The sequence below is a fragment of the Miniopterus schreibersii genome (genome assembly GCF_964146895.1).
Source record: "Miniopterus schreibersii genome assembly, chromosome: X".
NCBI classification, from domain to species: Eukaryota; Metazoa; Chordata; class Mammalia; order Chiroptera; family Miniopteridae; genus Miniopterus; species Miniopterus schreibersii.
The window spans coordinates 57366519-57379631 of NC_138104.1; the positions used below are offsets into that span (position 1 = coordinate 57366519).

At 37.2% G+C, this 13113-nt stretch overlaps 1 protein-coding gene across 2 annotated transcripts in view; it reads right to left on the reverse strand.

Annotated features, from left to right (window-relative positions):
- Nucleotides 1–13113, reverse strand: part of OGT (O-linked N-acetylglucosamine (GlcNAc) transferase) — a 56379-nt gene that overhangs the window by 15388 nt on the left and 27878 nt on the right. For both annotated transcript variants that reach the window (XM_081125494.1, XM_081125495.1), the window contains exons 15-19: nt 10259–10384; nt 9687–9857; nt 9455–9571; nt 9195–9365; nt 6707–6859 (exon numbers count right to left, since the gene is read on the reverse strand). In XM_081125494.1, the coding sequence (XP_080981620.1) occupies nt 6707–6859; nt 9195–9365; nt 9455–9571; nt 9687–9857; nt 10259–10384 (738 nt within the window). The remainder of the gene's footprint in view (nt 1–6706; nt 6860–9194; nt 9366–9454; nt 9572–9686; nt 9858–10258; nt 10385–13113) is intronic.

The window sequence follows — 13113 nt, forward strand, 5'->3', positions numbered from 1 at the left end:
GACTTTCACACCCCACTGACACAATAAAGGTTACTACATGATACTAGGGTTACTACATGATACAGGGGGTCAATCTAACAAGAGGATATGATCCTGGTAAACATAAATGCACCCAATATGAAAGCACTTAAATATATAAAAAAATTATGAAGGACTTTAAGGGAGAGATTGATAGCAATACAGTCACAGTAGCGACTTCAACACCCCAGTGACTTCACTGGATACATCTTCCAGACAAAAAAGTCAAGGAAACAGTGACTCTAAATGACACACGAGATCAGATGGATTTAATTGACATTTACAGAACATTTCACCCCAAAGCTGCAGAATATGCATTCTCCTCAAGTGCACATGGCATATTCTCAAAGATAGACCACATGTCTCTACAAGTTCAAGAAGATTGAAATCATATAAAGCATCTTCTCAGACATTTACACCATGGAATATGGTGCATCAGTAAAAAAGAAGGATCCCTTACCCTTTGAGACAGCATGGTGAGTCCTGGAGAGTATTATGCTAAGCGAAATAAGCCAGGCAGAGAAAGACAAGTATCACATGATCTTACTCATACGTGGTATCTAATGAACAAAATAAACTGATGAACAAAACAGATCCAGAGGCACAGAAGCATGGAACAGACTGACGAATCTCAGAGGGAAAGCAGGGGAGAGGGTGGAGAGAGATTAACCTAAAAACTTATATGCATATATGCATAACCCATGGACACAGACAATAGTGTGGTGAAGGCCTGGGAAGAGGGGTACAGGGTGGAGGGTATCAATGGGGGGAAAAGGGGGACATCTGTAATCCTTTCAACAACAAAAATAAATTTTAAAAAAGAATCTGGAATATAAGGAAGCAAAAACAACCAATCAGAACAGTAAAAAGAAAAAATAATCCAAAAATATGAACATAGTATAAGGAGCCTCTGGGACAACTTCAAGCATATCAACATTCACATCAGGAATGCCAGAGAAGAGAGGGAGCAAAAAACTGAAACTGTATTTGAAAAAATGACAGAAAACTTCCCTTATATGATTAAGGAAATTGATACACAAGTCCAAGAAGCACAGAGTGTCCCAAACAAGATGAGCCCAAAGAGGCCAGCACCAAGACACATCATAATTAAAATGCCAAAGGTTAAAGACAAAGAGAGAATCTTAAAAGCAGCAAGAGAAAAGCAATTAGTTACCTACAAGGGAGATTTCTCAAGGGAAACTTTGCAGGCCAGAGGGATTGGCAAGAAATATTCAAAGTGATGAAAAGCAACGAACTACAACCAAGATTACTCTACCCAGCAAAGCTATCATTTCGAATTGAAGGTCAGATAAAGAGCTTCCCAGACAAGAAAAAGCTAGAGTTCATCACCACCAAACCAGTATTACATGAAATGTTAAAGGGAATTCTTTAAGAAAACGAAGAAAAAATATATAAAAAATATCAACAATGAAATCTAAAAATCAAAATAAACGAACAAGCAGAACAGAAACAGACTCATAGATAGAGAACATTCTGACAGTTGCTAGATGGGAGGGGCACTGGGGGAATGGGTTAAAAAGGTGAAGGGATCTACAAGTACAAATTAAGCATACCCCATGGACACAGACAATAGCCAGGTGAAAGCCTGGGATAGGCAGGAAATGGGTGGAGGGGGGCATAGAGAGGAAAATGAGGCAAATCTGTAATAGTCTCAACAATAAAATAAACTTTTAAAAAAGGGACCCCCCCACAAATCATAAATAAAAAAGATGTAATAAAATTATTCATGCAAATTGAAATGAATAAAAAAAACTGGGATAACAAAACTTATAACAGACAAAGTAGACTTTAAAACAAGGTCTGTAACAAGACACAAAAAAGCCATTTCATAATGACAAACAGATCAATCCAACAACAGGAAAGAACTCATAAACATCTATGCACCCAACAAAGAAGGGCCTATATATATATAAAGCAAACATTGATGAAAATAAAGGGAAAGATTGACAGTAATACAGTATTAGTAGGAGACTTTAACACCCCATTGACATCAATGGATAGATCATGCAGACAGAAAATGACACATTAGACCAAATGAACATAATTGTTATTTTCAGGACACTTCACCCCAAAGCAACAGAATATATAGGGTATCCCCCTAAAAATGTATGCACACACTGTGAGTAAATATAAAGGCATTGTTTATGAAAACACATTTTCAAAATTGAGCTATCAGATGTTAAAGTGTGTATACATTTTTGGGGGATACCCTGTAAATTTTTTTCAAGTGAATATGAAACATTTTCCAGGATAAACGATGTTAGGCCATAAAAAAAATCTCAATACATTTAAGAAGATTAAAATCATATCAAGCATCTTCTGTGATCACAATGGTATGAAACTCAAAATCACAAGAAAAGTGAAAAACACAAACATGTCAAGGCTAAATAACACGCTACTCAAACAATGAATGGGTTAACAATGAGATCAAGGCAAAAATCAGAAGATACCGCAAATCAAATGAAAATGAAAACACAAGAAACCCCCAAAAATCTATGGGACACAGCCAAAGCAATTCTATGAGGGAAATTCATACCAATACAGGCCTCCTTCAAGAAACAAGAAAAACCTCAAACAATCTAACCTTATACTTAAAGAAACCAGAAAAAGAACAAAGGCCAAAGTGAGTAATGGAAGGAAATAATAAAGATCAGAGTGGAAATAAACAAAATAGTCTAAAAACATAAAAACAATACAAAAGATCAATAAAACCAAGAGCTGGTTTTTTGGGGTGTTTTTTAAATCTTCACCGGAGGATATTTTTTCCATTACTTTTCAGGGAGAGTGGAAGGGGGAGGGAGAGAAATATTGATGTGAGAGACACATCAATTGGTTGCCTCCCTGCATGCTCTCCAACTGGGCCAGGGATTAAGCCTACAACTGAGGTACGTGTCCTTGGCCGCAATTGAACCTAGGATCATTCAGTCCGCGGGCTGACGCTCTAACCACTGGGTTCTTTGAAAAGATGAACAATATTGATGTACCTTTGAACAGACTCATCATGAAAAAGAGAAGAACCAAATAAATGGGCAAGATGTATAAGTGAGGTAAACTATAAAGAAACTAGTAAAAGTGATTATATAAAAGACAGGCTAAATGGTTACTTTTGGGGGGGACTTGGGGGACTTAGGGGACTATGATTGGGAAGAGGCACATGGAAAGACTTATGGGCTGGCTGGCAGAGTTTTAGTTGTTGACCTGGGTGGTGACTACAAGGATGTTTACCTCATAATAATTCAGCAGTCTATATATTTACGTTTTGTGTTTTTCTGTACCTGTGTTTTATTTTACAATAAAAAAGCATGACAAGTATTCCTTTACCTGGAATAAACAGGTTTTTTTTTAAAAGGAATAAAAGAGAAGTAACCAACACCACAGAACTACAAGGGGATTATAAGAAAATATTACAACCAATTATATGCCAACAAATTGGATAACCTGGAAGAAATGGATAAATTCCTAGAAACATATAATCTTCCAAGACTGAATTCAGAAGAAACAGAAAATCTGAATGTACCAATAACTACTAACAAAATCAAGTCAGTAATCAAAAAACTCCCAACAAAAAAAACCCTGGACTAGATGACTTCAGATGTGAATTTTATTAAACATTTTCAACACCTATGCTTCTCAAACTATTCCAGAGGAGGGATGGCGCCTCCCAAATTTTATAAGGCCAGCATTACCCTAATAGAAAAAACAGACAAAGACACTACAAAAAAAATAAAAATATAAAAATTATGGGCCACGATCCCTGATGAACACAGATGCAAAAATCCTTGACAGAATATTAGCAACTGAATTCAAAAATCCGTTAAAAAGATAAGAGCCCATGATCAAGTTGGATTTATTCCCAGGACACAAAGTTGGTTGAATACCACAAATCAATTAATGTGATACACCGCTTAAAAAAAAGATAAAAATCATATGATCACATCAATAGATGCAAAGTGGGAATAGAGTGAACATACTTCAACATAACAAATGCCATATATGACAAAACCAGAGATAACATCATACTCAATGATGAAAAGCTGCAAGCTTTTTCTTTAAGATCAAGAACAAGACAAGGATGCCCAGTTTCACCACTTTTATTCAATATAGTATTGGAAGTCCTAGCCATAGCAATCAGAAAAGAAAGTAAATAAATAAAGGCATCTGAATTGAAAAGGAAGAAGTAAAACTGTCAGTTTTCAGATGACATGATCCTATATAGACAGATCCCTAAAGAGTCCACCAAAAAACTATTAAAATTGATAAATGAATTCAATAAAGTTGCAGGATACAAAATTAATATTCAGAAATCAGTTGCATTTTCATGCACCAATAACAAACTACCAGTAGGAGAAATTAAGAAGACAATCCCATTTACAATTGCATCAAAAACAATAAATACCTAGGAATAAATTTAACCTAGGAGGTAAAGAACCTATTCTCATAAAACTGTGTCATTGAAGAAAGGTACTGAAGAATATACAAATAAATTGAAGCATATACCATATTTGTGGATAGGAACAATTAACATTATTAAAATGCCCATACTTCCCAAAGCATCCTACAGAGTCAATGCAATCCTTATGAAAATACCAATGGCATGTTTCACAGAAACAGAACAAATAATTTAAAATAAACCCATGCCTATATGGTCAAGTAATCTTTAACAAAGGAGGCAAGAATAGAGTAAAGAAAGTCTCTTTAAAATATGGTTTTGGGGGAACTGAACAGATACATAAGAAAAATGAAACTAGACCACTTTCTCATACAAAATACAAGAATAAACTCAAAATGGATTAAAGACTTAAATGTTAAGTTCCAAAACAATAAAATTCCTAAAGAAAAACATATGCAGTAAACCCTTTGACATTGCTCTTGGCAATATTTTTGGGAATACAGCTCCTCAAGCGAGGGAAACAAAGGAAAAAAATAAACAAATGGGACCATATCAAACCAAAAGTTTTTACATAGAGAAGAAAACCATCAACAAACAAAAAGACAACCTAATGAATGAGAGAAGATATTTGCCAATGATACACCCAATAAGAAATTAATACCTAAAATATGTAAGGAACTCATACAACTTAACACCTCAAAAAGGAAGCAATCCAATTGAAAAACAGGCAGAGGACCTGAACAGGTATTTCTCCAAAGAGAAAATACAGATGACCAACAAACATAAAAAGATGCTAAACATCACTAATCACTAGGGAAATGCAAATTAAAACCACAATGAGATATCACCTCACACCTGTAAGAATGGTTATCATCAATAAATCAACAAACAAGTGTTGGCAAGGATGTGGAGAAAATGGGAACCCCCATGCACTGTTGGTGGGATTACAAATTGGTGCACAGCTCAGCCGGGCGTGGCTCAGTGGTTGAGCGTCGACCTAGGATCCAGGCGATCGGGGTTTGATTCTCGGTCAGGGCACATGCCCAGGTTGTGGGCTTGATCCCCAGTCAGGGGCGTGCAGGAGGCAGCCGATCAATGACTCTCATCATTGGTGTTTCTCTCTCTCTCTCTCTCTCCTTTTCTCTCTCTGAGATCAATAAAGATATTTTAAAAAAAAATTGGTGCACAGCCGTTAGAAAAACAGTATGGAGGTTCCTCAAAAACTTTTAAATAGAACTACCATATTACTCAGCAATTCCACTTCTGGGTATTTTTCAGAAGAAATACAAAACACTAACTTGTTAATATATATGTACCCCTATGTTCACTGCAGCACTATTTACAATAGCCAAGACATGGAAGCAGCCTAAGTGTCCATCAATAGACGATTGGATAAAGATGTGGTATAGATCTAAAATGGAATAGTACTCGGCCATTAAAAAGGAATGAAATCTTACCATTTGTGACAACATTGCTGGACCTAGAGGGTATTATGCTAAGTGAAATCAGTATGACAGAGAAAGACAAGTAGCATATGATCTCACTTATTTGTGTAATCTAAAAAACAAAATAAATGAACAGAACAAACAAACTCATAGACACAGAGAACAAATTGATGGTCACCAGATCAGAGGAGGCTGGGGGAATGGGTGAAAAATTTGTGAAAGGGGTTGAGTAGTACAAATTGCCAGTTACAAAAACAGCCATGGAGGTGTAAAGCACAGCACAGGGAATATAGTCAAAATTGTAATAACTACTTGGGATGTCAGGTAAGTACTAAACTTATAGGGGTGATCACTTTGTAAGGTATATAAACGTCTAATTACTATGTTGTACATCAGAGATAATAATATTGCATGTCAACTGTAACTGGAAAATAAATTATTTTTATAAAAAAAGAAGAGCTCTGGCCGGTATGGCTCATTGATTAGAGTGTTGGCCCATGCATCGAAGGGTCACAAGGTTCGATTCCTGGTCAAGGGCACATACCTGGGTTGCGGGTTCACTCCCTGCCCCCTGGTAGGGGCATGTGCAGGAGGCAATCAGTCAATGTATCTCTCACATTGATGTTGTTATTTTTCTCTCTCTCCCTACCCTCCCTTCCACTCTCTCTGAAAAAGCAATGGAAAAAAATATCCTCCGGTGAGGATTAACAACAAAAAAGAAATGAACACAGCCGATCATGAATGAGAGTGGGAGGCAGCCTCAGGCAATACAACCTGTACACAAAATCTTTACCAGCTTCTAGATATTAATAATGAATCTATATATACTCACATTTGCCCACATCTGCAAAGTAGAAGGATCAATTTTATATAACTGATTAAAGTTACAATACACAATGGCATCTTCTGGTAAACCATACTGAGAACGTGTGGTTACAATAATGGTTCGGGGAACCTCCTCTCCAGTGGCAGCCTTATTGTTGATCTAGAACAAGAAAAAGAATACGATGATTATATTTAAAGTCAACATAGTCTGATTCTTTTTTTAATCAGTGAAGAATCCTTACATGCAAAATGGTATAGCCATTAAGAGTCACATCACTAAACTATAAGAGAAAATATTCATGACATATTAAGTTAAAAAGTTACAGCATTATCGTAATTAATTTGGGGGGGGGTGCACTATAAAACTTCTCACTCTGGGCAAGAAGTTATCTTCAAAACCCTATTAATCACCCAGCCGGTGTGGCCCAGTGGTTGAGCATCAAACCACGAACCAAGAGATCACTGTTCCATTCCTAGTGAGGGCACATGCCGGACTTACAGGCTCAGTCCCCATTAGAGGGCGTGTAGGAGGCAGTCGATCGATGATTCTCTCTCACCATTGAGGTTTCTCTCTCTTTCCCTCTCTCCCTTCCTCTCTCTGAAATCAATAAAAACATATTTTTTTAAAAAGCCCTATTAATCCAACAGCCATGTTTTGCTCACTCTTTTCTTCATGAATGAAATGTCCTCTTCTAAATCAAACACACCCTCCCTTCAAGGCTAAACTTAAATTATTCCTGCACACATTCTCTATTAAGACTGCCTCGCCCGGCCGGGTGTGGCTCAATGGTTGAGCATCGACCTAAGATCCAGGTGATCGGGGTTCGATTCCCGGTCAGGGCACATGCCCGGGTTGCGGGCTCGATCCCCAGATCAATGACTCTCTCATCACTGATGTTTCTATCTCTCTCTCCCTCTCCTTTCCTCTCTCTGAAATCAGTAAAGATATACTTTAAAAAAAAAAAAAAAAAGACTGCCTCTCCTCACATTGATAATTACTGAGCACCTATGTACCAAATTATAGACTTATCTTGCAATTCCCACACATGTAAGTACTGCCTTACATTGTTATGTAACTTATTCCTTGTGTGTAAGGCCATTTCATACATATGGGCATTGTGTTCTACACTCAAAATTCTGTCACTGCGCATTTCAAGAACTATACTTTAGTGTGGTGATTGTAAGGAGGGGGGTGGAGATGGAAGAGGGCATAAAGGGGTTAAATGATGATGGGGGGGGGGGGAGAACTAGCCCTGGATGATGTGACTCAGTTGGTTGAGCATAGCCCCATGCACCTGAAGGTCGCTAGTTAGATTCCAGGTTAGGGCACATTCCAGGTTGCAGGTTCAATCCCACGTTGGGGTGCGTACAGGAGGCTACCAATCGATGTTTCTCTCTCTCTTCCTCTTTCTCTAAATCAATAAAAGTATTTTTTAAATAAAATAAATGTATTTAAAAAAAAAAAAAAAAACCACTATACTTTAGGTCAAACATGTTTGCTCTATTGTTTCCAATACCGGGTAACCAGGGGGAAAAGAGCACAACAGTCTTTTTAGCCCAATACACAATGAGCAATTATTATTAATTCCTTTACCTCCTATTAAGGAGCTGGCCTGTGAGCAGAGTTCATTTTAAGCACCCTCGGTATAAAATGTACAAGTAAAAATTTTAACTCCTAAGTGGTCAGAGATCTTTGCCTTATGATCTTGTGACAGAGCTACATATTCACTTATTCAAGTATGCATTATATATTTATTGAGCATATACTGCATTACTGTCACTAAGGCACAGGTCTCCAATTCAGTGGAGAATACAAAACCAAGAAATTATGTGTTACGCCTGGATGTAAAGATATATCCCAAATGTTACAGAAGTTACAGTATACAATGGGATCAGAGAAATCCAAATTAAAACCACAATGAGATATCACCTCACACCTGTTAAAATGACTATTATCAATAAGTCAACAAACAAGTGTAGGTGAGGATGTAGTGGAAAAGGAACTCTCATGCACTATTGGTGGGATTGTAAATTTGTGCACCCACTGTGAAAAACAGTATGGAGGTTCCTCAAAAAATTAAAAATAGGACTACCACATGACCTAGCAATCCCACTTCTGGATATTTATTCAAAAAAAATCTGAGGATAAAAAGATTCTTGGAGGAGCTCTCTGAACTGAAAGTCTTAAAGATGAGTAAGAATTAACTAGGGAAAGAATGAGTTACTCACAGGACCAAGTTCATCACTGTTAAGAGTAAAGCCACAGCAGGAAATAAAAAGATATAAACACAGTAGACTCTCACTAGTGTAACCTGCTGGCTGCATCCAGATTTTAAAATCAGACAAACCTATATAAGATGCCAATTTCCACTAAACTCATTTTCTCATCTACAAAACAGGGATAATTATGCTTACCTGCTAGAGTTACTATGAGATTTCAAGGAGCTGAATGTATACTTGGTGGCATTTACTATGCTCTATTATTCTGTTCTCACCTGGGTAGTTGCCAGTCCATTGCTAATACTGAATCCATTAATTGTTATCTGAATTTGTCCTCTGTTAATCATTTCAATAACTGCTTCTGCAATAGTATTCATAGGAATAACTGGCATATTAAGAGCTGTATTACTGCTGTCTGCATTGTCTCCTCCATCAGGACATTTCATCTTTAAAAAATAGCACAAAATGCATCATTAGAGAAAAAATCCCAAATGCAGATAACTTTATTTCAATGACAATATTGACAGGTTCTGACCTTAACAATTTTCACATCTGGTAAACTATCAAGAAATGCTTTGAGGTCGATGCCATTCAGAACAATCCGATTGTCATAAATGTGCCCATTGGACTTAAAATCAATGACTGCCTTTTTCTAATGGGGAAAAAAAAAATTCAGACATGTCTTTTAGGATGCATAGGGACAATAGCAAGAAAATAAATGATTACAGTTCTTTGCAATTCCCTCATAGCACTGTTTTTCTACCTACCTTCAGATGAGGAAACATATTAGCATGATCACCAATAAAGAAAGTATGGGGCATATAAGCCAGTTTCTCAGAATACTGCTCAGCAACTTCAGCTGGTGAAGTTTCCTGATCCGTGATGATATAATCCATGAAAAGCGCCCCACTAGTTCCAGGGTATCCCAGCCACATTGCCTAAGCGGAAAAAAAACCCAAAAAACTGACTAAGAACCTTCATCCAAAGGGTCCAAAATTAAATAAGTAAACAAACAGGGAGGATTGACTGTGTTAGCCAAGAGCAATCAAATAGTATTTTAGACTAGCATTAAGTGCTAAAATGTCTTTCCAATCAACAAGACAAGACAGAACTATTTATACCCAACTATGAAATGCACGTCTTTGTATACATGTACTCTGGGCATTGTGTCCTACACTCAAAATTCTCTATCCCTGTGCCTTTTAAGAATTATACTTTTTTGCCTTAAGTGAGGTGTGTCTGATCTATTGTTTCCAATGCCAGATAACCAGAGGGGGGGAAAACACATTACTGTTTTTTTAGCCCAATAAACATTGTGAGCAATTATTAATTCCTTTACCTGAATAGGAGCTGGCCTGAGAGCAAACAGTTCATTTCGAGCACCCTTGGTATAGCCATTCATATTTACAAGGATATGTATACCATCCTGATGAATGCGATCAGCTGCTTTTCCATTGCATGGAATCTATGGAATAAAAAACTAAGAACTCATTATATATAATCTCAGACTCATTCAACTACTTTTATTGGCATTAATCAGAATTCAGATTCCCAGATGCAAAAGTGGTAAGAACACAAATTATATTAATGCAGGGTAAAAATACGGTTAAGTGCCATTAAAATGGGCCCAAAGCATTACAGAAACAGAATATATTTGACCCTTGAACAATATGGGTTTGAACAGTGCAAGTTTTTTCCAGTGAGTATACTGGAAAACATTTTGGAAATTTGTGAATTTGAAAAAACTCACAAACGAATCACATAGCCTAGAACTATTGAAAAAAATTACAAAAAAGTTATGCCACAAATGCCTAAAATGCAGATACTGACTAGTCTATTTTATCATTTACTATCATAAAATGTACAAAAATCTATTATAAAAGTTAAAATTGATCAAAACTTACACACTTACAGACCGTACATGACCCCATCTGCAGTTGAGAGAAATGTAAATAAACATAGATGTGGTATTGTATCTTAACTGCATAAAATTAACTGTAGTACATACTGTACTACTGTAATAATTTCATAGCCACCTCCTGTTGCTACTGCAGTGAGCTCAACTCTTGTATCTGCTCAAAACACAGTGTGATGCTAATCATCTCTGCGTGAGTTCATCTCTCCAGTAAATTGTGTATGGCAGTCAAAAGCGATCTTCCATGGTTCTCATGTACTTTTCATGGTGTTTAGTGCAACACCGTAAACCTTGAATAACACGGGACCCAGAGAAAGTGCACTAGTGATACTGAAGGTGCTCCAAAAGTCAGAGAAAAGCCATAACGCTACAAGGAAAAGTTGAATTGCTTGGTATGTACCGCTGTAGATTAACGTCTACAGCTGTAGCTGCCTGTCACTTCAAGATAAATGAATACAGCATAAGTACCATTATAAAAAAAAGAAAAGGAAATTTGTGAAGTGTCTCAAAACACAGGAGAAGTAGCTTCTGTCAACTAATAGGTAGCAGACAAGTTCCCAGACGACATTAAAATCATTGAGGAGAAAGGATATCTGCCAGAACAGGTTTATAATGCAGATCAAAGTACCCTATTCTGGCGGGGGGGGGGGGGGGGGGGGATGCCACAAAGGACATTTATTAGAAAGAGAAGCAAGCAGCAGGATTTAAGGCAGGAAGGGATAGGCTAACTGTTTTATGCAAATGCAGTTGTGTATATGATCAAGACTGCCCTTCCTTATCTATAAAGCTGCTAACACCCCCATGCCCCCACTCATACTCTTCCCACCAGCCCTGAAGGGAAAAGATAAGCACAAGCTGCCAGTCTTTTGGTTTTACAAGACATGGATAACAAGAATCCTAAGTACCTTGCCAGTATGGGACTGTCTTTTAGGTTCTTTTGATATGGACAATGCCCCTGGCCACCCAGACCCCATGAGTTCAACACCGAAGGCATCAAAATGGACTATTTGTCCCCAAACAAAATGTCTCTCATTCAGCCTCTAAATAAGGAAATCATAAGGACCTTTAAGGCTCATTAAACATGGTACTCTATGGAAAAATTTGTCAACTCTATGGAAGAGAGGTCCAATTGAGAGAGCATTGTGAAAGTCTGGAAGAATTACACCACTGACAATGCCATTGTTACAGAAAAAGTCGTAAAAGCCATCAAGCCTGAAATAATAAATTCCTGCTGGAGAAAACTGTGTCCAGATGTTGTGTGTGATTTCACAGGATTCACAATAAAGCCAATCAAGGAAATCACGAAAGAAATTATGGATATGGCAAAAAAAAAAAATGGGGGAGGTTTGAAAGGTTTCGAGATATGGTTCTTAGAGAAATTGAACAACTAATAGGCACCAAACCAGAGGAATTAACAAAAGATGACTTCATGAAGAAGAGTGCTTCTGAGCCAGTACCAGACAATGAGAAAGATGTAGAAGCAGTGCCAAAAAACAAATTGACATCAGGCAATCTGGGTTCAAATTATTCAAAACTGCTTTTCACTTCTTTTACACGAACCCTTTTATGATACGGTCACTAAAACTAAAGCAGAGTAGGAAAAAGGTTGGGTACCACATAAAACACTTTTAGAGAAATGAAAAGGCAAAAACTGCAGACAGAAATTACAAATGTATTTCTGAAAAATTACAAGTATGCCTGCCTCTCCTACCACTCCTTCCAACTCTACCACTGGAGACAGCAATACCAACCCATCCTATTCCTGTTCCTCCTCCTCCTCTGTCACCGCCTACTCAACTTGCATATGAACATGAAGGCCTTTATGATGATCCACTTCCACTTAATGAATAGTAAATTATCTTGCTGTACAGTTAATAATGACAAGCACTGCGTAAGATATTTTTGTGTCATCATTATCTCCTACATATTCATCAACATAGAACATGGTGTACAAGACCTGTATGGAAGTGGATAGCCTATAAATAAATAGGTATAAAATGAGGGCTATTTAATATTAAATTAAGAAAGTTTTCTTACTGTTTTATAACTTCGCTTTCAAAGGATTACATTATCAATTCTGGAAGACAGCAGTGGATTCAGTAGAAACTACACTGACACTCTTTCAGGACCAAACTGGAATTACAACTAAAATATTTTTTTAAAAAAATTTGAATAATCAACTGGAGAGAACCCTCATAACCAAGGACATAAAGTGGAGACCGCATAGAGACTGGTAGGAAGTGCGAGGCACAAGAGGGCTGGCTGCGTTCCCGCAAGCA